The sequence below is a fragment of the Acinonyx jubatus genome, chromosome B1, assembly GCF_027475565.1.
Source record: "Acinonyx jubatus isolate Ajub_Pintada_27869175 chromosome B1, VMU_Ajub_asm_v1.0, whole genome shotgun sequence".
Classification (NCBI taxonomy): domain Eukaryota; kingdom Metazoa; phylum Chordata; class Mammalia; order Carnivora; family Felidae; genus Acinonyx; species Acinonyx jubatus.
Genome location: NC_069382.1, coordinates 127768860 through 127795676, shown reverse-complemented (window position 1 = coordinate 127795676; position 26817 = coordinate 127768860). Strand labels below are relative to the sequence as shown.

The following is a 26817-nucleotide window of genomic DNA, read 5'->3' as shown; positions in this document are numbered from 1 at the left end:
CAGTATTTCCATATATATTGTATTTGTGAATAACTAGTTTGTTATTAAAAAGTAAACATTGATATAAAAAAAAAACAAAACTCAGGGGTGCCTGGGTGGCTCAGTCAGTTAAGCATCCGACTTTGGCTCAGGTCATGATCTCAGGGCTCATGGGTTCGAGCCCTACGTTGGGCTGGGTGCTGACAGCTCAGAGCCTGGAACCTGCTTCTGATTCTGTGTCTCCCTCTCTCTCTACCCCTCCCCCACTCCTAGTCTGTCTCTGCCTCTCTTTCTCAAATAAATGAACAGTAAAAAAAGAATAAAAACAACTCACTTTGATATTTTTCCATCTTCAGATATGGCTCTAGAATCTAAGAAAACATTATATGACATGTTTCTTTTTTTTATTTAGGCTTAGCCGTTTAAGACAAAATTAGTTCACTAGCCACGCTCTGTCTATGGAAACATAGTATATGTGTGATGAAGAATTGAGCCTTTCCCAAAAAAGAAGTGTGGCTTTTGCCCTTAGCTTATTAGGGACAGCCTATATCATACTTCATTGTATTATATTTACTTAGAGTGGGGAGCTGGCCACACCAGATCTTAAATGGGACTGAACATATCTGGCATATCATATGAGGCTGGCCATGCTAGAAAGACTTATCAAATAATTTAGAAATTTCAGGTCATTTGATACCAGATAACCTGGGGGATAGATCAACCATGTAGTCAGTCAATTAATTATACCTATATAATGAAGTCCAGTTAACTCTGGACACTGAAGCTTGAGTGAGTTTCTCTTGTTGGCAATACTTGCTGTGCATTGTGACGTATCGATACTGGGGGAGTAATACTTCATGTGTATGAGGGAAGCTTTGCATTTGGAACCCTCCCAGACTCTACACACCTCTTCCTTTGCCTGATTTTAGGCCTGGACTCTTTCCCTGTTACAAATCCTAATTGTGAACGTAGCTTTCAGTGAATTATGTGAGGCTTTCCAGTGAATTATTGTACTTGAGGGTGTTTTGGAAACATTCTAAACTTTCTGTTGCTGTCAGAAGTAAGAGCAGCTTTGGGGAATGTGCCCACAGACTTTGCAGTGTGTTTGATTCTCTATAGTGTATGATCGTGGGAAAGAAGCTCACAGTTGTCTTATAGATTTTAACATTTGAAATTGTGTGGAATTACAGAGAATAACTATTCTAATCATCTCATGGAAGGGCATCAAAGAGGTTATGATTTGCTTCGGTTCACAGAGCTAGTTTGGTGCCTGGATCAGGGTTCAGAATCAGGTTTATTGACCCCAGTAATTTGGATTTCCCACTGTACTGTGTTATTTGGCACAAGTTTGATACAAGTATCATTGGATATCTTTGATTCCTGTTTCATAAATAAAATTATTATAACTCTTAATTTATGAGTCAGTAATAGATTTATCAATTTTATAGTATCTTACATACATATAAAGGTAAACCTAGAATAAAACCTAAGACTTAAATTATAGAAAAACTATCTATATCTAAAATTACCTAATATTTCTCTGGAACAGTTATCCTCATCTGGAATGTATTGATTTTGTTCTGTGGTTAACATTGTGGTCAGTGGTTTAACAAATTTATGTATTAGATTTTCTTTGGCAAATTCTAATTCAGCATATTGGAATAGTGGAGTGATGGGAATCTCCTACAATTTTCAGAACCACTGATAATGGTAAAAAATATGTATTTTCAGTGAGACTAAAATGACAGCTTAAAAAAAAAGCTCACACCTTAAAAATTCTAAAACAACTAAACTAGTGTAGGCCTAGTAATTAAGAGTCCTTAAGCATTCCTCTGTATTATACATGAATGCTTTTTCTGTATAACATATTTTCCTTAAAACAACTAATGGTTTTGTTTTTTTTAAAACTATGTAGCACAAAGAATGAGGCAGTACTGTATGTTTTTCTCCAGCAGGAAGTACAATGAGTACTCCATATTATTTCCTTGGGAAAAGCACTCTGCTTAGTGTGGGTACAGTTTGTGAGTTTGTGTTTCACGAGAACCAGTACATATTGCACATAAAGGGAGTTTTTTTAGAGAAAGGTTTTTAAACTTTCCTATCAGTAAATATTCCTGTCAAGAAACATTTTTAGTACATATTAAAAGTAGTGTTGTAAAAAATGCCTGTGATATAATAAAGTATAAATATGTTACCTTGTATTTGTTCTTCAGGCATTTGGGGCAAGAGGATATATTCCGTGCAATGAAAGAAATGCAAATGGCATTTTCATAAAAGAACAAATGTGATTGGTTGTAGTAAGTTTGCAGGAAGCAATTTTGGAGAGGTAGATAGAGATCATATTATGGGGTTTCGAATGATAATAATTAGTATTTATTCTATAGACACATACCATTGATATCTTTTTCTGTGTTAGATAAGGAGAGAATATATAAAAATGAATACTTTCATAAGGATAATCTCAGAGAAGTGTGTAGTGAAAATTGAAGAATTGTAATGGTCCTTGGCAAAAAGTTGACAGGGACACCAATTACAAGATAATATGGTATACTTCATGACTTTGAAATGCTCAATTCCCCTATTACACAAATAAGAATGAAGGCTAGAAATAATTATCTCTGTCTATAATATATTTTTATAAATATTAGCATTTCAGGGGCACCTGGGTGGCTCAGTTGGTTAAGCGTCTAAATTTGGGTTTCAGCTGGGGTCATGATCTCGTGGCTCGTCAGTTCGAGCCCGCATGAGGCTCCATGATAACAGTGCGGAGCCTACTGGGGATTCTCTCTCTCCCTCTGTCTCTGCCCCTCACCATGCTCACTCTGTCTCTCAAAATAAATAAACTCAAAAAATTATTTTTAGATATTAGGATTTCAAGCATTCTAATTATTAGAGCATTCTCTTTCACGTTACCATGTTCATCTCTAGTCAGTTACACATGGTATAATTGGAGTATTTTATACTACATTTATACTACAAGCATACAAATGTTACTTTCGTTGGAGATAAGACTACTTGATAAACACTATTTGTGTTACTTTATTGATAATGGAACAAACTGATATAGTCAGGTTTAGAATCTAGGAGATGGCATCTGTGACATTGGGTCTAATTTGTCATGAAAACAGAACCCCAAAAGATACTCTTTTTCCCTTCTTATTTTAAATGATGCTAAGGAAAAATATGCACCTTAACTTATAAATTTTAATTTTTAAATTTTTAAATTGAATACAGTTGAGATACAATGTTACATTCATTTCAGGTGTAAAATATAGTGATTCAATTTATCTATATATTATGCTGTTCTTTCCACAAGTGTAGCTACTCTCTGTCACAGTGCAACACTATCAAAGTACTACTGCTTATGTTCCCTATGCTGTGCCTTTTATTCCTGTGACTTACTCATTCCACAACTGGAAGCCTGTGTCTCTCACTCCTTTTCACTCATTTTGCCCATCACCTCACCCCCCCTTCCCTCTGGTGACCATTAGTTTGTTATTTGTAAAAACACCCATTTTAAAACTTAACAGCAATTATTATGTTTTAATTTTGAATTATGAAGTTTGATAATTATGTAATATATCTACACTTTCTAGTTTCCTATTTTATTCCTTAATGATGAAATTAACTTTATTTCCTTGCATAGATTAAAATTTTGTGTGAATTCAGATATTGGGTTAAGATTCATAAAATCTATGGTTACATGAATCTGTATAAATGTTAAATTTCCTAAAAATATTGAAATATGAAATATTTTAGCATATTTGTTTTATTTTAGTACTTATATCATTGTTATATTAATATAAAGGGAAAAATTAGCAACTCTGGGCAGAACTTTAAGAATCTCATTTTGCTGGGGCACCTGGGTAGCTCAGTCAGTTGAGCATCAGACTCTTGATTTCAGCTCAGGTCATGATTGCAGGGTGGTGCAAGCCCCGAGTTGGGCTCTGCACTGAGCGTGAAGCCTGCCTGAGATTCTTTCTCTCTCTCTCTCTCTCTCCCCCTCCCTCCTTCCCTCCCTCCCTCCCTCTCCCCCTTTGCCCCTTCTCTGAAAAATAAAAGAATCTCATTTTGTTAAATATTTCATATTTAAATACAAAAAACATGTTAATCAAAATACAATATTATTCTTTGCACATATGTATAATGACAATATATATTTTAATGAATTCATAAGATCACTATTCGTATTTGCAAAATGTATGTCTTTGGACTTATGGGAAGTCTTATGAATAAGTGTTGATAGAATTAAGACATTTTTGAAAATATTTATTAAAAATATATTTTGAACTACATAAATTCATACAGTAAATCTATACCTAACAAAGAGCAAGCTGTGTTTAGAAATATTTCACAGCTGCTATGTTGAAAGGTGAAGGTAATTCTATCATAATGATTGAGTGTGCTTTCTTTACCCAATCAGAAAAATCAAAATCAAATAACTATCCTCAGAGCAGTAGTTATAAAATATTATTGTGTTAATTTCTCTTTTGAAAAAAATAGTGGAATCATATTGTTGAAAACATATGCATGTATTAGTGTATTTTCTTTTCATTTTCATTGCATATATAGATGTGCATATATAAGTGCTTAACTCATAAAAGTATGAGTACCCATCCTATTCTGATGACTGTTTTTGATGATATGTGTACCTCACCACTTTTACACTTCTCATTTTTTTATAGTTTGTGTGATTTATCTTTTGGGGATAATATGAATTATTTAAAGACACTTGCCAAGTTAGTGGCTCTAATCATTTTTGCTGAATAAATGCAAATATAATTAATTGTAAGGCAAATCTCAAAATGTATTATTAGGTTCACACAGAGAAGTTTGACTGAGGCCTTCTACAATTGTTACATCGTACATTTTTGATAATAAAATAATATTTTCCTTTTGGTTAATATTGGGAAACTTCTATGATTAGAATATTGGAGAATTATATGTATATTCTAGACACGCTGCTTATAATGGAAGATGATTAAAAGAAGAATGCAGACCAGATTAACAATGCCTTTTTAATTTGCATAGTTATCTCTTCACTTTTAGATCAAGTAATGACCAGAGCAGTTCTATGTCAATTACATATTTTGTAAACAGCTATGAAAGTCCAGTCCAGGGTGCCATATCTTGCATCTTGCAACTTTAGAGAAGTTAAGCCTATTTGGATAATCCTTTGACTAAAATACAGCAGTATAAACATGCAATTAATGACATCTTCATAATGCCACAATTAAAGAATGTGTTAATAATTTAATAATCTCCTTTGATGGAATTCTTTCTTTTTAAAGCAGTGCTTCCTTGTGTAGTGACATGTCTCAGCTTTATTTTTAGCAGGATCATAATTATTATCTTTATTGCAATAAAGAAATGCTAAAGGGTTATTTTGGAGTGTGTTTAATGGATTGGTTTCATGTTAACGTATGATCACAGCTTGTTTTTTCAACTTAGTAACTTTGAAAATTCAATTTTAGTATTTCAGCCAATAGCAACAAGGCTCTAGAGAATTGCTTCACACTAACCAAACACAGGAGATTGATGTATTAAAAAAAAACCTACTTTATTTATTTAAAAAAATGGTATTCTTTACTAGAAGACAGTTATCTGTAAGGTCTATGAGGAAAGAAACTATGCTCTGTTCGGTTCGTTGTTATATCCCTAGAGTTTAGAAGATTAATTTTTGAATTACTTCCTTAAAAATTTTTTAGTTTACTTTTAATGGGTCAAAGTCATTTGGCAGATTACCCGAGTAATCAGTGCTATTGATCGATTTTTAAATGTCTATTTAGAGAATACCTAGTAGTAATTGTGCTTGATTTAATATCCAGTTTATTAATATTGTGAATTTAATAAATAATTAGTATTTTATTGCAATTAAACAATCAATTCTTTTCAAACTACCCACATGAATGTTACATACCAATAAAATAGAATATGGATTAAATTACATTTTCCATGGCCTTTTAACACTGGTTTAAATTTTATATAATTCTTTCTGATGAGTTATTAAAATACCAAATCTAACATGACAATTTATCTTTTTTAAAAAAAGCCCCGACGCGGGGCTTGAACTCACACACAGACTGTGAGATCATGACCTGAGCTAAAGTTGGACGCTTAACCAACTGAGCCACCCAGGGGCCCCAAACATGACAATTTATCTTAAATGCTTTAGCCACTTTAAAAAAAAGAAAATATACACACACACACACACACACACACACACACACACACACATACACACATATTACAATAATCCCAAAGCCTGTCATATGCTTATCTTTAAACTGGTTACTAGTGTGCTAATACTAGGGATATCTTTTTTTCTTCTTTTACGTTGCTGATGTGGAAATTTTCCTATTTTCCTAGGATTTCAAAGATATTTGAGACTATTTCAAAGATATTGGAAGCTTTCCTAAGATTCAGTAACCATGCTAGAATTAGAAGAAAAAGAAAGTTATCTCTTAGATTTACAAATTCTGGGTTTTTTATTAGAAAATTTTTTGTCTAGTCATTGCATTGGAATTTGCTGTATATTCAGAGATGGTTCACATAAGGATATTAGCCATCAGGTTGGACTTTCTTTTTACAATTAAAATCTACTTGCTATATGCCCTTATGCCTTTATTTAGAGTTCAAGCCTAGTTTTTAATTTTGTGCAATATTGGTGTTTCCTCACGAAATGATTTGTTTTTTAAGTCCAAACTGCTTGTGCTACAAAACAATTTCCCTGTTATTATGATATATAGGTCTGGTGTATGAATGTTATTAAAAACTCATGCACTTTCATTAGTATATCTTCATTATGTAGAGCTACCTGACTTTTTATCTTTTAGGAGATGCGAGACTATTTCTGCTTAGTTACCACTTCTATTTATTCCACTAATTTATCGCATGTTTCAAACACACAGTTCTGCTCTGTTAGATGTGGGGTATGATCACTAGTGTTAATTAACTGCTGGACTTTTCCACTTGGTTATTATGTGTGACCATAAGTGGTGATCAACCTTTTCTGTTTCTGGTACAGAATTTTGATGTTACTACTTTGATGTTTGCAGGTCTTTCCTTTCACTAATGGAAAGAAATACATGTCTTATTATAAACATACATATAATCAGAAAAACAAAATACCTGCATATTAACTATTAAAGACAATAGAAATTAAATAGACTTTTCTCTGTATTTACTTTTTGTGTATATTATGAGCAACTTTTTAAAAAAAATGTTTCAAGTGTCTCTCTCTCTATATATAATTTTTAGATTTTATAAAAAATTTATATTTATATTATATATGTATATAAATATTGTATATATATTTAATTTAACTTCAAGTTAGTTAATATACAGTGTAGTCTTGAATTCAGGAGTAGAACCCAGTGGTTTATCTCTTACATATGACACCCAGTGCTCATCCTAAACGTGCCCTCCTTAATGCTCATCACCCATTTAACCCATCCCCCCACCCACCTCCCTGTAGCATTCTGCAGTTTGTTCTCTGTATTTAAGAGTCTCATATGGTTTGCCTCCCTCTCCGTTTTTATCTTTTATTTATTTATTTATTTATTTATTTATTTATTTATTTATTTATTTCTGGTCAGGTTTTAATTTAAATTCCAGTTAGTTAACATATAGTGTAATACTAGTTTCAGTAGTGGAATTTAGTGATTCATCACTTACTTAAAATTTAACCCAGTATGAGTGCCTCTTTTTGCCCCTCATATCAACATTTCTGTTTAAGTATTATGAACTCTTAACCTTCAACAGACTCAAGCTGTTTAATTGAGCCACATATATATATTTTCATGCTTTCCTTAGCCTTTCAAAACTGCCTCTGACTTTTTTTTTTTAGATGAAACTTGTTTTCTGGCAACAAAAGAATGAAACAGAATTATTCTATATTTTTCTTTCCTTTTTTCCCCTTTCCTTAATACCTAAGGAGCCCTGGTTCTTTGTTGGTGGATACTGAGCAGTGAGTATCTGGTTTGCCTGAAAGTGCTGGCTGGGGCCAAAAGTATTGCTGCTGTGGTTGGTCTCTTTTAAGGAGAAATCAGGAAAACATATTTTTAGGATTATGAATTCACATTGATTTTCTTCTCAAACATATCATGTTGCTGCATTTTCTCTTCTTTGATTATGAGAGTTTACCAGCTTCAAAGACTCCACTACATTAACAGGAGTGCTTTGTAAGCAAGATATCAATGCAAGGCTATTTAGAATTAGGAGATTTAAGAGCAATTCATCTAGATCGGTGGCAAATAGACCCATCCTAGTCCAAAGGTCAAGGGTCACTTACAAAATGTGAATAAAATTGGAACAATGCAGTTAAGTTTTCCAAATTTTATTTGTTCACTTTCTTGGTGTTATATTCTTAAATTAAATGTAGGACAGGGTTTTTAAATATTTCCTTGTGGGGGTGCCTGTGTGGCTCAGTTTGTTAAGCGTCCGACTTTGGCTCAGGTCATGATCTCACGGTTCCTGAGTTCGAGCCCAGAATCAGGCTCTGTACTGACAGCTCAGAGTCTGGAACCTGCTTCAGATTCTGTGTGTGTCTCTCTCTCTGCCCCTACCCTGCTCGCACTGTCTCTCTCTCTTTCTCTCAAAAATAAAACATTTAAAAATTTTAAAAAATATTTTCTTGTTAAAAAAAAAAACAAAACCAGAAACAAAAAAACACTTCTTCAAAAAATTTATTTGTCAAACTTTTGATGGATGTATTAACTTTCAAAGTTTAATTTTTTTAATGTTTATTTTTGAGAGAGAGATTGAGAGAGAGAGAGAGGGAGAGGGAGAGACAAAGCACAAGTGGAGGAGGGGCAGAGAGGGAGACACAGAATCTGAAGCAGACTCCAGGCTCCAAGCTGGCAGCACAGAGCCTGACATGGGGATCAAACTCACAGACAGTGAGATCATAACCTGAGCTGAAGACAGACACTTAACTGACTGAGCCATCCAGGCACTCCTCAAAATTCAAAATTTAAAATTCAACCTTGAAAAGATCACGTATGCCTTTGGACCTCTGGAATTCCTAGAACCAGGAGCCAGAATACCTGCTACTATGACATTTTTAAAAATTTTCAAGTAGACTTAGAGTGGTCATAGCTATACAATGAAACCCAAAGCCTCTGTGATGACATTATCTTGCTACTTGCGATATCTATCACCAAACAGAAACTTTTCTCATTTGTACAGTAAAATTGTCAGTAAGTTTGGTTATGATGTCCCATCTTCGATCATCCACCAAAGACAGGAGTTTGACTCATGTAAACACCTGGTACCTTCTTCTGGTACCCTAGCTATGTGGGTTGGGCAGTGCAGTTCCAAGTAGAAGAGGGAAATGCTATGCAAACCATAGAACCCTACTGTTACGCCAGTCCTTACTGGGTGTAACAACAACAAAATGGTGACAGTCATCTATAAGGCACTCATTTCTTTCTTTTCTTTCTTTGTTCCAACTTTCATTGTTTTCTAAATGTTGTTGGCAGTATTAGTTTGCTGGGGCTGCCATAGCAAAATACCACAGAGGTGGTGTTTTTAGGTGGCTTAAACAATAGAAAATTACTTTCTTACCATTTCTGTAAGATGAAAATCCAAGATTACAGTGTAGGCAGATTTGTTTTCTCCTGAATTCTCTCTCCTTGGCCTACAGATGGTTCCCTCTTGTGTCCTCACATGATTGTTCTTCTGTTTGTGTTGCCTGAGTCCTAATATTCTCTTCTTATAAGAGCACTAGTCATATTGAATTAGGGCCCGTCCATGCAACCTGATTTAACTATAATTTTTTCTTTAAGGGTTCTGTGTCCAAACACGTCACATTGTAAGATACTGGGTCTTAGTACTTCAGCATATGAATTTTGGATAGAAACAAGACTATAATATTATTCAATGAAATTCAAAATATAAGACTAAAATTATTTAGACTAATTTGAAGCTAGTAAAGCACTACATTTTCACTATGAAACAATTTTTTTTACAAAATTACTCTGGACTCTCACATTAAGATTCCTTCATTTAGATAGTGCTTAATAGACATTAATACTAGTGTCTTTACCAAATCTCCCTTTCTTATCCCCATTCAACTTGAATTATGCTTCTTTTGTTGTTTTAATACTCTTTTGTATTTTTTGAGGAAGACAGCTTATCTTTTGTTGCCTGTATCTTATATCATCTTTTGATGCTATATAAATAAGTAACTTATTCTCAGTAGACTATTCCTGCCACAGTATATCATAAAACTACCAGTAAACAGTTGATTATCTTATAGTTTAAATTACTAGTTACCTTGTAATTAATACAGATAAAATAGAATTCAACATAATGCAATGAATAATGAGTTTTTATAACTTTTATTTGTCGAGAGAAGCAGTTGTATTTGGGGATATTTATCACTTTTGAAACTTTATTGTGCTCTATTCACAGATAACACATGATTCTAAAGTTTAATGATGTTTAATTCTTTTTTTTTTTTTTTTACAGTGAGAGTAATTTATTTAAAAGCCAGAGTGTCCTTACTTTCAATCCCCAGAACTAAGGTGTTCAGTGTTCATTTGACAATATCACTGGGATTTCTTAATGTGTATTTAGTTCTTTAAACTTAAATTATGGTATCATTCAAATTAGTAGAAAAAGTTGTTTAAGATGTGGTGTCATTTACTACATGTAGCATCGTGTACATTTGTACAAAAGTATAAAACATACTTTTTAAAAATTTCAATCTAATTTTTAATACTGCTTTTTCTTAATATAGTCACTACTCATCTGTATACGTACCTCCCTCAAGAATTCCTACCTCTACACATCACTGTTTCCCCTCAAAACTTCTCTATATACCCTTCTGTTTTCCCTCTGAGTGAGAGGAGAAAAGAAAAGACACATGTAATCTAGCTCTAATGTTTATAGCATTATGAAAGTCAATAATTAATTTTTAATCTTATTGACATTTATTTCTTTTGTTCATCTCTCCCAATCTTAAGCAAATGATTAGGAAATGGTAACTGGATCTTCACTTCCAAGTATGGTCTAAATTAATATCTCACGGTTGGCACTGTATACAAATTTGTTTGAGAAACAGTTCATTAAATGTATCAGAAGAATGCCATTCAGATTTGAAAGATAAATATAAAAAAATAATCTTAAGTTTCAGTTTACAAACTTCTATACATTTGAAAAGCCTTTATATTCTCTTTAGGAGTTTTAGTGAGAGTTAAGATTTTTATAATAATGTTTGGAATTTTTTATTGGGCTGATAATGTTAAAGCCTATGGGATAGTCAAATGACTTCTGGGATTCAGCTAAAACTTTTCATTTCTATTTTTTTTTCTTCATGGTATCTGTATGTGGGTATTTCCTCAATTTTTCAGTGTTTTGGTCTCTAACTATTGATTTTGCTCTTTCTTCAGGATGTTTTGAATAATTTGGGATCTTGTGAACTGGATGAAGATGATCTAATGCTTGATCTGGAATTTTTAGAGGAACAGAATCTTCATCCTTCAGGTGAGTGCTAAATGCACCATAACATACAATTTTGATCCTACTCACTTAGCTTTCATTGATAAACTTCATATTATTTAGGATGCACTCAGTCTTTTCCATCTCCAGTTTTGTATATTATATGTGCAAGGCACATGCTAGGTACCATAGACACATGATTCTGGTGATCTTAAAATCTGTTATGAAATATAAATCCAGTGGGAAGATAATTATAAAATAAGAAAAAACCTATTAAGACATTTCAAAGAAGGAAATTATAATTTAACACATAATGGAAAAGTTAGTATTTTCTCTTTCTAAAGGAAAAAAAAAATCATAATCCCATTTTTCATTTATTTTATATAATCAAATGGAAGTTTTGCAGATCAAGGTTTACTCTTCAAAATCTTAGCCACTCCAGTAATAATTGCATAGGTTAATGTTTTTTTTTTTAATTTTTTTAATGTTTATTTATTTTTGAGACAGAGAGAGACAGAGCATGAATGGGGGAGGGTCAGAGAGAGAGGGAGACACAGAATCCGAAACACGCTCCAGGCTCTGAGCGGTCAGCACAGAGCCTGATGCGGGGCTCGAACTCACGGACCCCGAGATCATGACCTGAGCTGAAGTCGGACGCCCAACCGACTGAGCCACCCAGGCGCCCCTGCATAGGTTAATGTTGATACAATAAAGTTGACCTCAAAATTAATAACTGCCAATAGCAGCCACAAACATACACTCATAAACACATAAATACACAGAATTGTAGTATGAGATAAATTCATGTTGAATGAATTAAGAAGGGAGCCCATTATATTTGTCATACTTGAAGTTTATATCAAAGCATAAATTGCCATGTCTTCAAATACAAAAATTAATTCTGTTGAAGTAAGTTATAAGAATCAATTGTAGGGGCGCCTGGGTGGCTCAGTCGGTTAAGCGTCCAACTTCAGCTCAGGTTACGATCTCGCGGGGTTCGATACCCCGCGTCGGGCTCTGGGCTGATGGCCCAGAGCCTGGAGCCTGCTTCCGATTCTATGTCTCCCTCTCTCTCTGCCCCTCCCCCGTTCATGCTCTATCTCGCTCTGTCCCAAAAATAAATAAACGTTAAAAAAATTAAAAAAAAATTAATTGTATATTCAAATTTAGATATTTGAGTACAAAGACCAGCTCTTACTTACTTTTGTAATATTGCTTTTAACACCTTTAATGTAGTCATTTTCAAATTAAAGTAGAAATAACATTAAACTGAAACTTTAAAATCTTATCTTACTGCATACATTTGAGAAAATCAACAGATTGGATGTCAGTGTCCTTATTTTTAACTTTTTGGAATTAGACATAATGTCTAAGATTATAATTTTTTTTGTTTATGCACTATTTTTATATTATAGATAATACATTAAAAATTATCAAAAGGAGGCAATTCTTATATTTTAAATTTTACAATGTTTATATTTCATTACTCTGTTTTATAGGCTAATATCAAAAGAAGCTACTTAAAAATTTTTTCTGTTTGAATATGAATTTAGAATAATCATTTTTTAAAACAGTCTTCCAGCAGTTGATTTGACAGATACTCTTTTTAAAAAATGCAGATTTTTCTCACTTTTATAGAGATACAATACACAATTTTGTCATTTATGTGTATGTATCTTAAAAGAATTACATACAGTGGAAATGTACACCCTCTTGGAGGGAAATTTGTCAGCATTTAGCAAAACTATATATGCATTTGCTTTTAGATTCAACTATCCAACTTCTAGAAATTTAATCCTAAAACACTGAAACATATAGAGTAATGTATGCAAACAACTCTTCATTACAAAATATTTGTAATAACAAATATTCTTCAATAGGACATTTGTTAAATATACAGTGGTATACTAAGCAGTCATTTAAAGAATAATGTAAATGTCTGTATGTGCATGGCATGGCTGTCAGGATATGTTGTTAATGAGAATTTTGTAGTGTTAGATTAGACTGGTAATACCTAAATTCACTGATTACTAACATCCCTAAAAGTGAACAACTAGACATTTTGTCTCTCTTAATGCAATGCCTGGAGAAGTACATAGTAACACCACTCCTGCCCACAAGTACTTCATTCTACTCAATTCTTTCTAATAAATTGTGATTTTATAGGAAATATTGGGATGGGGGTGGGGGACAGTGAATGTTAAATAGCATGATGAAATTGCCAGCAACCAAATATGAGAAGTGAGGAATTCTACAGGATAATGGTCTGGTTCTTTAAACAAATAAAGTGCATGATAAAAATGGGAGAGGTGTTGTAGCTTTAAAGAGGCAAATGCAGGGGCGCCTGGGTGGCTCAATCTGTTAAGTGTCTGACTCTTGATTTCTGCTCAGATCATGGTCTTGCAGTTTGTGAGTTTGTCCCCAAATGCAGCTCTGTGCTGATAGTGTGGAGCTTGCTTAGGATTCTCTCTCTCCTTCCTTCCTTCTCTCCTTCTCTCTGCCCCTTTCCTGCTTGTGCTCACTCTTTCTCAAAATAGATAAATAAACTTAAAAAAAAAAAAACAAAAACAGGCAAATGCCATGTGACATCTTTGTTGGCACATTTCTTGAAAAACTTAAAACACTATAAAAGTATATTTCTTGGTCAATCAGAGAAATTTGAGAAACGAATAAATTATTACAGAAATATTTTTTTTTTATTTTGTTGGGTATTGAACATTTTTGTTTTGTTTTATTTTTTAAAGAAAACTTTAGAGAGATGCATGTGGTTGAGACAACATGATATCTGGGATATACTTTGCCAACATGCATGGATGGAAGAGGGAATAGATAAAACAAAGTTGAAAAGTTGTTGAAAATTACCAAAGCAGAGCAGTAGGTGTTTGAGGTGAAAGGTTCGTGTATTAATTATAATATTTTCTCTGTGTTTTGCATTTTTAAAGATTTTCAAAATAAAAAATAAAACTAATAATTAAAAAGAATAATAGATAATGTAGTGATCTTAGTTATGTTTGGTAGGCAATTGTGATAAAGAGCAAAGTGTGACTTAGCTCAATTTATTTGCTTGGGAACAAAAACAAACGTTATTTTTGTAATTAATTAATAAGTTTTTTAATGTTTTTGTTTATTTTTGAGAGAGAGAGAGAGCATGTAGCAGTAAGGGGCAGAGAGAGGGGAAGGAGAGAGAGAATCCCAAGCAAGCTCTGCACTGTCAGCACAGAGCCTGATACGGGCTGGAACCCATGAACCATGAAATCATGACCTAAGCTGAAATCAAGAGCCAGACTCTTAACCGAATGAGCCACCCAGCATCCCAAAAGTTTAGTTTTTTTTTTTATTTTCAGAGAAAGGGAGGTGAGGAAGGGTAGAGAGAGAGGGAGAGAGAAAGAATCTCGAGCAGGCTCCACATTGACAGTGTGGTGCTCAAACTGAAGAAACCGTGAGATCATGACTTGAGATGAAATCAGGGGTTGGGCACTTAACCGACAGAGCCATCTAGGCGCTCCTAAAAACAAATATTTTTAAATCTAAATTTCTTGTTTTATAAAGTAATGTGTGTTATGTACTTTATTGTAAATAAGAGAATGATATGTTAAAAACCGTAAATGTCCTGAGTCTACTTCAGGATGTAGATAACTTGGTTAAAGCCAATACTAGAGTACCCTTTGAATCAATGGAGTCAACCACCTTTTTATAAAGTAAATGATGTCATTTTGCATACTTGAAGTACAATTCTGATAAATGAAATACTCCTTAGAGTAACTTGGGTGTGTTGAATGTTATTTACTAAAATATTTTTTGAAAATCTATTTCACTTTGGATGTCATATTGTAGGGTTTGAAAAAAGTCACAACTATCTGTTTATGCACATTAGCTCAGAATGAATTTCTGCTTGAATAGGTGATACAATTTATTTTTTTAAGCAACATAATTAAAGGTCTTCTCAGCATATAAGAAGCTCATTGATAACTGATATTGATAAAAAGCTCATTAATGCTAATCATTTTTAAATGATTTAAATAAAAGTTATTTTTAAAAGTCTGGAAACTAAAATAATGATACCTTTAAATTCTGTTGTTTACATTAGTGAAGATCATTGGAGGGTTTAAAAAAATTTGTTAGTGTAAAACATTTCAATTTTTGGCTCTAGAGTCCTATTAAAGCAAAGATTTATAGCAATTTAAAGTACAGGTTAATATAATGGCCAAGATGATTTTTGTAAAACCCCAGAGAAATATTTTTATTTTGAAAATATTCAGTCAAATATTTTTAGTAATTTTCATGTGTGACATTTATAAATTTTATTCAACTTAACATATAATTATTAATGGTTAAATTTGCAAAGACTAGAGAAATCCTCATAAATAGAAAGTGCAGAATTTCTGCTGTCCCTTTTACTACAGTAATTTGTATATAGTAGATGCTCAATTGCTATCTATTAATGTGATTTTATTTAATACAGCCAGAAATCTTTGGCCATGTATATAGTGAGTAAAAAAGGATTAAAAAATACAAACAAAAATTAGTAAAGCTCAATCATTTTATTTTTTTCTACAGAAAATCAAACACTTTAATTAGGAAATCTATTTACCACACAGAGTTTGAAACTCTGAAATAAAAAAAATTCCTTGCACTTTTTTTTTCAACATGTATATATTGGACAGTGCTCACATTAAGTGATTTAACATGCAAAGAGACATTCTAATGTCAGTAGAATGCATAATGAGTGTACACAGTTAATATTCATATAATATTAATCATTGTTAGTTGATGTACTACTTGTAGTATTAGGGATATGAACTAAAGTATATCAACCAGGCAATTAAAATAATCAGAACAGCACAAACAAACCAGAAAAAAAAAAAAACAATTTTAGTTGTGTGGTTCAAAGTTTTGTTATAGAAACGTCCATGTACTTGCATGGTTAGATGTGTCTGTACATTTCATCATGTTGTTATTGAATTTTGTGCTTATGACTGTACCTGCCTTGATAAAGATGGCTATTTATTAGTAGTCATAATAATTTTGGAGATCTTTTCATATGCTTTTTATTTCATTCTTTGCTATCTGTATTTTCATCTAAAAGTGAGTTGTAAATTTACACTTAGGTTTTAAAAAGTGTGTTTTGACCAGTGCAGTGGACAATTTGGAAAAGTTCCACAAATTCTTTAAATGTATTAATGTATATATGGAGTCCTAAATTAACACACTCCCTTCCTAAAGGGAGAGGTAGTATAGATAATAGTACACATGAAGTATGTGTTTTATAGTGCAGTAAGTGGATATTATTAATGAAAGTAAGAAAGGACAGTTTCAATGAAGGAAAGGTATATGAATTCAAAGTGAATTCTCAAAAGGAGACTTGCCTTGAGGAAAAAAAATCAACTGTTCTGAATAATTTACTTTGATCTTGGCATTATCTAATTTTATCTTTCTAAATTCTAATATAAAAGCTAAACTTTCAGATTAAAAAGCCTATGGATAAGCCTTCCAGATGTTTTTAATCATATTTTCTTGATTTAATGCTTAAATTACTTTTCTGGAAAATATTTTTAATAAATAATTAATATGTTTCATGTTTCAAATACAGGATTATCAATTTGTTTAATGCTAGGCATTCATTTCCCCGTGGTAAAATATTATATTTATTGTTTTTTTACTTAATAAATTATTTATAGTGCAAACATGACCAGACACAGTTTTGATTAAAAAATATGCTGACATTTATATCTTAATTAAAAGATAATTTTGTGACCGTTTTCACTTTTTATATTTCTTCTCACTCTCTTATTCATTGGTATGGTGGTGGTTTTGCCTCAAATCAAATCATGAAAGATTTTAGCAGTGATATTGATTAGATATACCTCAACAGTCTTTTGGGGGGAAAAAAAGTACCAACAAAATTTACTAGCATTTAATGTCTCTAAGACTCAAATTAATGACCTTAAAACTTTCCTTACAGTGAAACATGTTATGAACTGTACAGTCTGTCAAAGGAAAAATACCAGCAATATATTTTTGCCTAATATTTCTTTATATGGTTTTACCTGTTTGTGTGGAGGATTTTTTTTCTACACATGGAAGCATCTTGCAAAGTAATCATTTGAGGAAAATAGAATAATGATAAAAGATGATATGAACAATTAGATGAAGCTACAGGTGAGGGTGGCACACAAAATGTATACTAGTATCACCATAGTGAATAGAAAATGTTACTTAGAATGCTTTACTAGCATATGTGAAGAAAGAAATACAACCAGTTGCATAATTAAAACTTTGTACCATCATTTATTCAGTCAACCAGTCAATGCATTTTATTAACTGAAGGAATTTTTGTTACTAAAGAACTGAAAGACATTTTGCTCACGTGTCTTCGTAAGATATAAATGATCGATATCAGAACAATTTCCTCAGCAACTCCTTTTAGTACAAGCTAGTGGCATCACCCTGCCAATTCAGTAGGAGCAGTTCTAAATGGTGACACATCAGTGTAACAAAAACTAGGAATTTTATGAGGATCTTGCCTAACCCAGAGACAAAAGTCAGTTCCTTGTACATAGTTAACATTCCTCGGGCAGTTTTAACATTGGAAATAGTTGAGGTAAACGTTGTCAAGCATTTTTCCTCATCTTACTTTAAAGTAATTATGATAAGCCCAATAGAATATCTATTGTGAAGCAGTGTTACTTCCCGGTGAGTCCTCCAAAATGAACAGCTTGCCAAGTGTTACCCTTATGTGACTAAATAAAGTAACTTTTCTACAAATAGTTATCACAAAGCCAGTTAAATACTGGATAGCACATAGTGTTCGATAAAGAAGTAAGAGTAAGAGTTTGAGTTTTGTTTTCAGAATATTTAATCTGTAGCTGTTCTTTTCCACAGTAAACTAGAATAAGGTCGCATTTCTATTTAGACTATTAGTAGTATTATCTTCAAATAATAATGGGGAAAATGCACCTGATTAATTTGACAGTGAAGCATCATAAGTAAGTAAGTAAGTTAAAGTTAAAACACATTTTGGTGTTACCTGTTGGGCACGTACTCATGAAAATGCTGTTTTCCAATTCATTTCTTGGCTACTATGAGTTGTCTGTATGTCAGTTTTAGCAAGTAGTAGCTGGAAATCTAAGTTAATGGAAAGGAAAACTGAATGTCTATAATGAGCTATGCTTTTTTTTTTTCCCTAAGCTGTCTCAAGTTAATGTTCACAATAACTCTCTGAGAGGAAATTGCATCTTAAAGTCCCATTTGAATTAAAGAAATGACAAATTAATATCAAAAGAGAGCAGGCACTTTGGAGACAAGACATATCCAAGTTAGCATAACAGCTGTACCATAGTGACCTTGGGCAAGTGGCTGAATTTTCCTAAGCAAAGTTTTTTTCATTGGTAAAATGACAATAAAGCTATCTCAAAATATCATCCTACCTAAATGGGAGACATATTTATATGTAAAGTGTCCTTCCAGTCATCTGGAATAAAATAGAAGCCCAGTTCGTTCTCTTGACTTCTTAAATTCCTTATCATAGAGTTTATTGAATCATTGGTTATTTTTTATAGTCCTTAGTTTCTTAATGCTTCATCATGATTATATGTTGATTTAAAATTTGCTTTCTGATTTTAATTTTTTATCTAAATTCTGTGTAACATTTTAAGTGATGTTTTGTTAGTATTATTAAAATAATTAAGGTACCTTGCTTATGACAGGTGGTACATTTCTTTGTGTTAAAACCAATGCATTTAAATGCATGGAAACATTTTTCCCCCCAGGTATTAGTCATGTGTCCAAAATACCACAACATATTTAAAATAGTAATTCTAGAGAAATAATAAATTTACTGTATTAAATAATTTAAAACTTACTAATCAAAATCATTAATGTTCAGAGAGGAAGTCCTTAGGTTCTACTTTGTCTTAAGTTTGATCTTTATAATTTGCAGATGATTTACCCAATTGAAAATATATTTTACTTATTTATCACTGTTTGATAAAACAATGCAATAGTCATTTGGATAATTGAATGAAAAAAAATTATGTTGTTTTGTTAGTTATTTTGGACCTTATACATAAAAACACCTAGGGCAGTATCTCTTGGTATATGTCCAGATGTAAGTGGAGAAGTAATGGCCCAATGATATCAATTAGGAATTAATTAGGTAGTCGCTAAATAATTTTGAGTTTGATGAACAAGCAATATAAAATTCTGCTGTGAGTTAGGAACTCCTCCTGTGCCTATTAATTAAGGAGGTAATTTTTGTTATTAATTTTTAATGGATAATAGCACAGCAGAGCTGAGATGAAACCCTAGTGGCTTTGCTCATATGAATAGTAATGTACAAATTGCAACAACATCCACATAGGGAAAACTATAAAAATTAACTATAAGTTTTTACAAGCTTTGATATGTCTGGGTCAGGAAAAGTGTGCGTGAATTATCTTCAATATGATTATATAAAGCTGAGAAACATGTGATACTTAATTTTGGAAGTATTACACAGTAGCTACAAATCTGGATTAATAGGAACCCAATCTTGCCAATTTTGGTGATTTTTTTTTCCAGTCTCTATTAGCGAAAGATCTCAACCACATTTTTAAGTATAGTATTTCTCGCATTTTATGTATAGAATGCCACAACACATGCAATTAATTTTGTGGCTACCATACTTCAAACTTATGCAATTACAGCATTAAATAAAATAATAAAGGAATAATAAATACCAGTTATGGAGTCTTTGTGCCAATTCAGTGAGGAAAATAATTCTTTCACATTTAAGAAAATTGCAGCTTTGAGTAATAAAATACCACAGACAGTAGATGTCTCAACTGGATCCAAAGTTTTTCTGGCTCTGCAGCTCCATGTTAATAATTATGATTCTTTTGACTAATAGAAATTCATATACAATTTTAAAATCACAAATATACAGAAGCTTTTGTTTTAAACTGGCTCACTTTTTCCTTTTTTCTTGTTTGAACATTCCAAAAAAATAATTTGATTTGAGATTTTTTTTTCATTTCCTTACCATTGTACAGTTTATCACTCTTTATTGAGAAGAGAAAAAAATATTGAGATATAATTCATGTACCCTTCAGTTAACCCATTTAAGTTATACAATTCAGTGGTTTTCAATATATTTGCAGAGTTGTGCCTATATCATCACAATATAAGTTTAGAACATTTTTGTCATGCCAAAAAGAAGCTGTATCAATTAGCAGGGACTCATCATTCACCACACTTCCAACTCCAGGCCTTCACTAAGCCACTTTCTGTCTTTAAAGATTTGCCTCTTCTGGACATATCAATAGAATCATACAATATTGCTGTTTTGTGATGGGCTTTCTTTCCTAAGCATAATGTTTTCAAGGTTTATTCATGTTGTAGCATATATATAAGTACTCCATTCCTTCTTTATGATCAATTAACATTCCGTGATATGGATAGATCACATTTTTCTACAATGTAAATATTTAATATGTAAATATTAACGCACTACTGCACAAGCAATGGGCCAAATAAATCAAATGAAAAATCAAAATATGTCTCAAAACACAAGTAAAAGTAAACATAAAATTCCAAAACTTATGGGATGTAGCAAAGCAGATGTTAGAGTGAAATTTATGCTGTAAATGCTTGTAGTAAGAAAAAAAAATTAAATAAACAACTTAACATTATACCACAAGGAACTAGAAAAGAAGAAACTTATCTGAAATTTAGAAAAAGAATGAAATAAAGAAAAATCAGAAATAAATAAAATAGACACTAGAGTAAGCAATAACATAACATTGACAGTAATGTCCAGTTTTGAAAAAGAAAAAAATAACAAAATTGACAATGCTTTAACTAGATTAACTATGGGGGAAAAAAGACTCATAAACCAAAATGAGAAGTGGAAGAAAAAAAAGTACAACAGATAACCACAGAAATACATAGTGAGATAACAGATTACTATAAACAATTATATACCAACAAATCAGATGAGTTAGAAAAGACCCCAGATAATTCCTAAAAACACACTAGTTACCAAGATTCAATCATGAATCTTGAATCCAAGAAATAGGAAATCTTCTTAGACCAATAACAAGAATGAAAGTTAAATTAGGAATGAAAAATCTCCCAGCACAGAAAATCCCAAGACCAAATGGTTTCATTGGTGAATCCTACCAAATACTAAACAAATAATAATTACTGAGAATCTTTATCAAAATTGTATAAATATTGGAATAGAGGGAACCCATTCAAAATCATTCCATGAGGCCAGTATTACCCTGATACCAAAGCAGAATAAAAACAATATAAGAACAAAAAGTTTGGTTTCTCCAATATTATTGCTGCTCTATCTTTTGACATCCATTTTGTGAGAAAGGTTTCTCCACCCTCTCTCTTTCAATCTGCAGGTATCTTTATGTCTGAAGTGAGCCCTTGTAGGTAGTATATAGATGTGTCTTGTTTTTATTTTATTTTTTAATTCATTCTGACACCCTGTCTTTTTTGATTGGAGTGTTTAGTCCATTTACATTCAAAGTAATTATTGATAGATATGTATTTATTGCCATTTAATTGCTTATTTTGTCATTGTTTCTGAAGATTATCTTCAATCCTTTTCTTTGTCACTTTTGGTCTCCCTTGCACTCAGAGTCCCCTTTAATTATTTCTTGTAAGGCTGGATTAGTGGTCATAAACTCCTTTAATTTTTTGTTTGTATGGGAAACTTTATCTTGCCTTCTATTCTGAATGATAGTCTTGCTGGATAGAGTATTCTTGGCTGTCGATTTTTCATTTTAAGCACTTTGAATATATCATGTCACTCCCTATTGGCTTACCAAGTTTCTGTTGAGAAATCTACAGCTAGCCTGTGGGTTTTTCCCTGTAAGTTAAGGACTTCTTTTGTCTTTCCTGCTTTTAATATTTTTTCTTTATCACTATATTTTGCAAATATAATTACAATATGTCTTGGTGTTGGCCTGCTGTTGTTGATTTTGATGGTAGTTCTCCATGCCTCCTGGATCTGGATATCTGTTTCCTTCCTCAGATTAAGGATATTTTCAGCTATTATTTCTCCAAATAATTTTTCTGCTTCCTTTCTTCTCTTCATCTTCTTCTGGGACTCACATTTGATGGAGTTACTGAGTTCCCTAAGTCTGTTCTCCTATTGCATAATTTTTAATTCTCTCTTTTGTTCAGTTTCATTATTTTCCATTATTTTGTCTTCCAGGTCACAAATTTATTCCTCTGCTTCTTCCAGCCTGTTGTTCATTGCATCAGGCATGTTTCTAATCTCATTTATTGTACTTTTCACCTCTGATTATTTTTTAATTCTTTTATCTCTGTTGTAAGGGTCTCAGTGCTGTGTTCTAGTATTTTCTCAAGTCCAGTGAGTATCCTTATGATTGTTGCTTTAAATTCTCCATCAGGCATATCACTTTTATCTGTTTTGCTTAGATCTCTGGCTGTGGCCTTCTTCTCTCATTTGAGATAAATTCCTCTGTCTTGGCATTTTTTTTCCAAGTCTCTGCCGCCTTTTCTGTGTTAGAAAAGCCTGTTATGTTTCCCACTCCTGAGAATAAGGACTTTATGAAGAAGCAGTCATATAGTGCCCAGGGCCTGGGCTTCAGGGAGTATCTCTGGTGTGTGCTGCCTGTGCTCTCCTGTTGTGTTTTGGCTGCTCTATCCTTCAGGCTAGTTGCCTTCAGGCTCTCCTTGCCTGCTATGGGCAGTTTGTGGTTCCTGGCCTGAATGTGTCTAGTTTAACTAGGTGTGCCCTGGTCTGCTTATAAAGTGAGACCTGACACCAACTCCACCAGAACTCAGGCCTTACAGTACTCTATGATCAGGAGACATGATGTACACAGAGGTTTCTGTTGGTCTTCTGGGGGAGGAGGCTGCTGCACTGGAACTGAAGCAAGCTTGACTGAGAAGGACAGCCCCACCAGAGCACAGGGAGGGTGGAACTTGGTGTAAGCAAGTTAGTTAGTCAGTGTTGGTGTTGCACAGCATTGCTCACATGGCTCTGTGTTTATGCTGAAGGGCAGGGAAGGAGAATGGTACCTGCCTGCTCCTTGGTTCCATGAGTGACATGGACATTGCCTCTCAGGAATACACTCTGAGAAGAATTAAAAATCTCCCCACTGTGTGCCCCAGGTACTCTTCATGTTGCTCTTTCCACACTGACCCCAGGTTGATTGTCTGCCTTCTCTCTGGGAGCAAGGCAATGCCCTCTGGGCTCTATCCCAGTCAAGCCCACTAACCTTTAAACTCCAGATTTTAATAATCCCTGCTGGTTAAAAGAACTCATGAAATTCAGCCCCTCACATTTTCCAGGCCAATGGCTTTGGAGAAATGTTCTCCATGTTCATTCCCTGTGGGTTCTTCTTTCTCTTGCTCTTCTCTGTGACAATGGCTCCCTCCCCTCTGTAGCACCCACAGTCCCTTTCTTCCCAAGACCATGTCTCTGCTTTTCCTACCTTCTTCATTGTGGTCTCTTTTCTGTCTTTAGTTGTGGAGTTTGTTCTGTCAGTCTTCAGGTAAACTTCTGGAGTGATGATTTCATAGTTATCTAGTTGTGTTTGTGGGTCTAGACTAGCCTAGGGTCCTCCTCTTCTGCCGCCATCTTGTAAAAACAAACAAACAAACAAACAAACTTGACTCTCTTTCTATTAGCTTTTCTTGTTATGGCCATCACTTATATACATTTGTCTTTGATTTCATGTAAGAAGCTGAAATTAACTTATATTGGTTTACTGAAGAATCTGTGTTGTGTCAAATATTGGTCTAAGTGTTTCGTTGTTTCTTGCTTTGCTCTTTTTTAACCTTTAATTTTTTATAAACTCTGGATTATCACTTTTAATCCTAAGAACTCTCTAGAAAGTATTACTATTTTCACTTCATAGATGAAGCAATGGAGACCCAGAAGAGCACTGTTTTTGATCCAAGGTCACAGAACTAGTAAGTGACAGAACTAGGGTTTAAATGATACTGTTGTGACTTGATGTCCACCCTCTCTTTTCACTTTACAAAGGTCTCAATGATGTTTAGTTTTTAGAAACAGAAGTTATAATGGAGGTGTGAAATGTTCTCTCAAAACACACTGTTGGGTAACACTGTAGTGAGGGTACAATTTTGACATTAGTTGTCATTTAATGGATTTCATCTGCTGGTGCTATTTGTCTTTTTATTTCTGCGTTAGAGATTGGAGTACCTGTTTTCTGCTTGGTGACCATTAGATGGCAATCTTGTTCTGATAATGATGATAGTAATCTTATCATACATTTGTATTCAGCTTTACAGTTTACACGGTATTTCAAATATGTTATCTCATCAAATTATCACAATAACACTCTGAAATAGGTGTTAATATATCCTGAGTACAGTGAAAGAAGCAAATACTCTGTGGTTAAAAACTTATTGAAGTTCACACAGCCAATATTAATCCAGATCTTAATGTTAAATGACAAGTTCTTTTCACTATCTTTCTAGACATAGCTGCTTCTAATTTTACATACAATTTTAATACATTCAGTTACATATTTTTCATAAGCCACTGAAAATCATAGTAATGTCTTAGAAAGGAGAAGAGTGTTGCTTCAACCAGGCATGCTGAAAATGGTGAAAAATAAGGACCAGTAAGCAGACAAAAAGCAAGGGAAAAGGCAAAGAGCTTTGAAAAGTAGACAAAGTCATGAAGTGTAACAGCGTGTGTTCATTTAATGTAGGAACAGACATCTCCATCTGTTTCAGTAGGTCATAGGCATTACTGTATTGCAATATATTACTTCACTGCATTTTAAAAAATTAACATCATAGCCCTGATTCATAAAGAAAAAAATATATATATTCTATATACTGTGATAAGATGGACAACTATGTAATTCACTTTGGAAACATATCTATCTGAATTGTGTCTTTTTAACCTTTAAAATGTTAAGAGGAAGAATTCCTCAGTTCTTCATAAACTTTTTACTGTCCTGAAAGTATCATTTCATAGGGATTCTATATTCTAAAAAATTTGAATGTATTTTAAAATACTTTTTATGTAATTTATGTATTTTCCCCCATATTCTTTCCCTAAGTTCTTGCAAATGAGTGGCTATAAAGAGAGCTGTGTATAAAGGTTTGTTAATTGTCATCCTTGAAAAAGTAATAAATTATTTATGATCTATTGATAGCATATAGGGATCATGCTATTACATAAACACAAAACTATAGAATTAATAGTTATGCTCATTTTCCGGATAGATATTTCAAAATTTTAATAGTTTTTATTTATTGTTTCTGGCTGACCAGTTCATTAATTGACCAATTGATTAATTCATTAACTGGACAGTTTTCAATTCCCATTTTTAAAATATCAACTTACTGTTCAAAATATGACATTCACCTGGGTGAATTATTTTCCATATTCAGTTCACTGTGTTAAATGGGGTACTTAATGGACCCAACTGGAAGAGAATATCAGATATTATGAAGTAAAGCCCCTACTGCTTCTGCTCCCCATGAATATTCAGGAATTTAAAGGCCTTGTTCAAGGTCATTAAGTCAGTTTGTAGTAGAAACAGGCCTGTTAATAGGAAGTTGACTAGCTACGTTTAGTACACACAACTGCAATAAATTATTTTATTTTTTATTATAGCTGCCAACAGAGTGAATCATTTGTATTTGTGGATTTAAAAATGCCTCTGGTTTTTTTGCCTGTCACACTGTCCTATGCTTCAGGAGGATTGCTTTAGCTATAAAGAAGCTTTTAGATGGAACAGTTTTCAAAATCTAATCAATTGTAGCTGAGAAATGTTTATGCATTCTGACCTAATTTAATATTAAGTGACAACAATTTTGATGAAGTCATAGAATTTACTTGTAACCTGCTATTGTAGCATTTCATACTGTTATAAACTGTCTTGTGCAGTGCAAAAGGGCACTCAATGGCCCAAGTTCATTAGAGGATACAGTCAAAGGAAAATATTTCTTTCGCTCAGCATGGTTTTTCTAGAGCAATTAGAAAGGAAATATGTGTCTCAATATAAAATTTCATGGCCTCTTACAATTATGTGGTGACATCTCTGTACAATTGCTTGAATAATGCCAACAACATCAGCTGTCACTGTCAAAACGAACAAGTAATTAAGAAAGCAAATGCTGTTTTTTCTTCTGAAGAAGTAGAATACTTAAGTATTTAAAACTATTCACCAATAAGAAAAATAAGCACTGACATGAAACATAATTTTCTACAATGCCTGAGGCAGAAAACAGAGAAATAATAATGAACATTCACACTATTATAACAAATTAAATTTTGACTATACACACTAAAAACAACTACAGAGTTTCTATTCGTTGGAGTGTAAATTTTTAATAGCATCATTTTATCAGGTGTTCTATAGCATCATGCCTCTTGTATTTATG

The 26817-nt window shown here is 32.9% G+C and overlaps 1 protein-coding gene across 7 annotated transcripts in view; it reads left to right on the top strand.

Moving 5' to 3' along the window:
* The window catches only part of CCSER1 (coiled-coil serine rich protein 1), a 1258994-nt gene that overhangs the window by 216595 nt on the left and 1015582 nt on the right, over positions 1 to 26817 (top strand). For all 7 annotated transcript variants that reach the window (XR_008295692.1, XM_053216127.1, XM_053216129.1 and 4 more), the window contains one exon: positions 11376 to 11469. Coding sequence is in view for 6 of the 7 variants with exons in the window: in XM_053216127.1 (XP_053072102.1) it covers positions 11376 to 11469 (94 nt within the window). In the remaining variant the exon portion in view is untranslated. The remainder of the gene's footprint in view (positions 1 to 11375; positions 11470 to 26817) is intronic.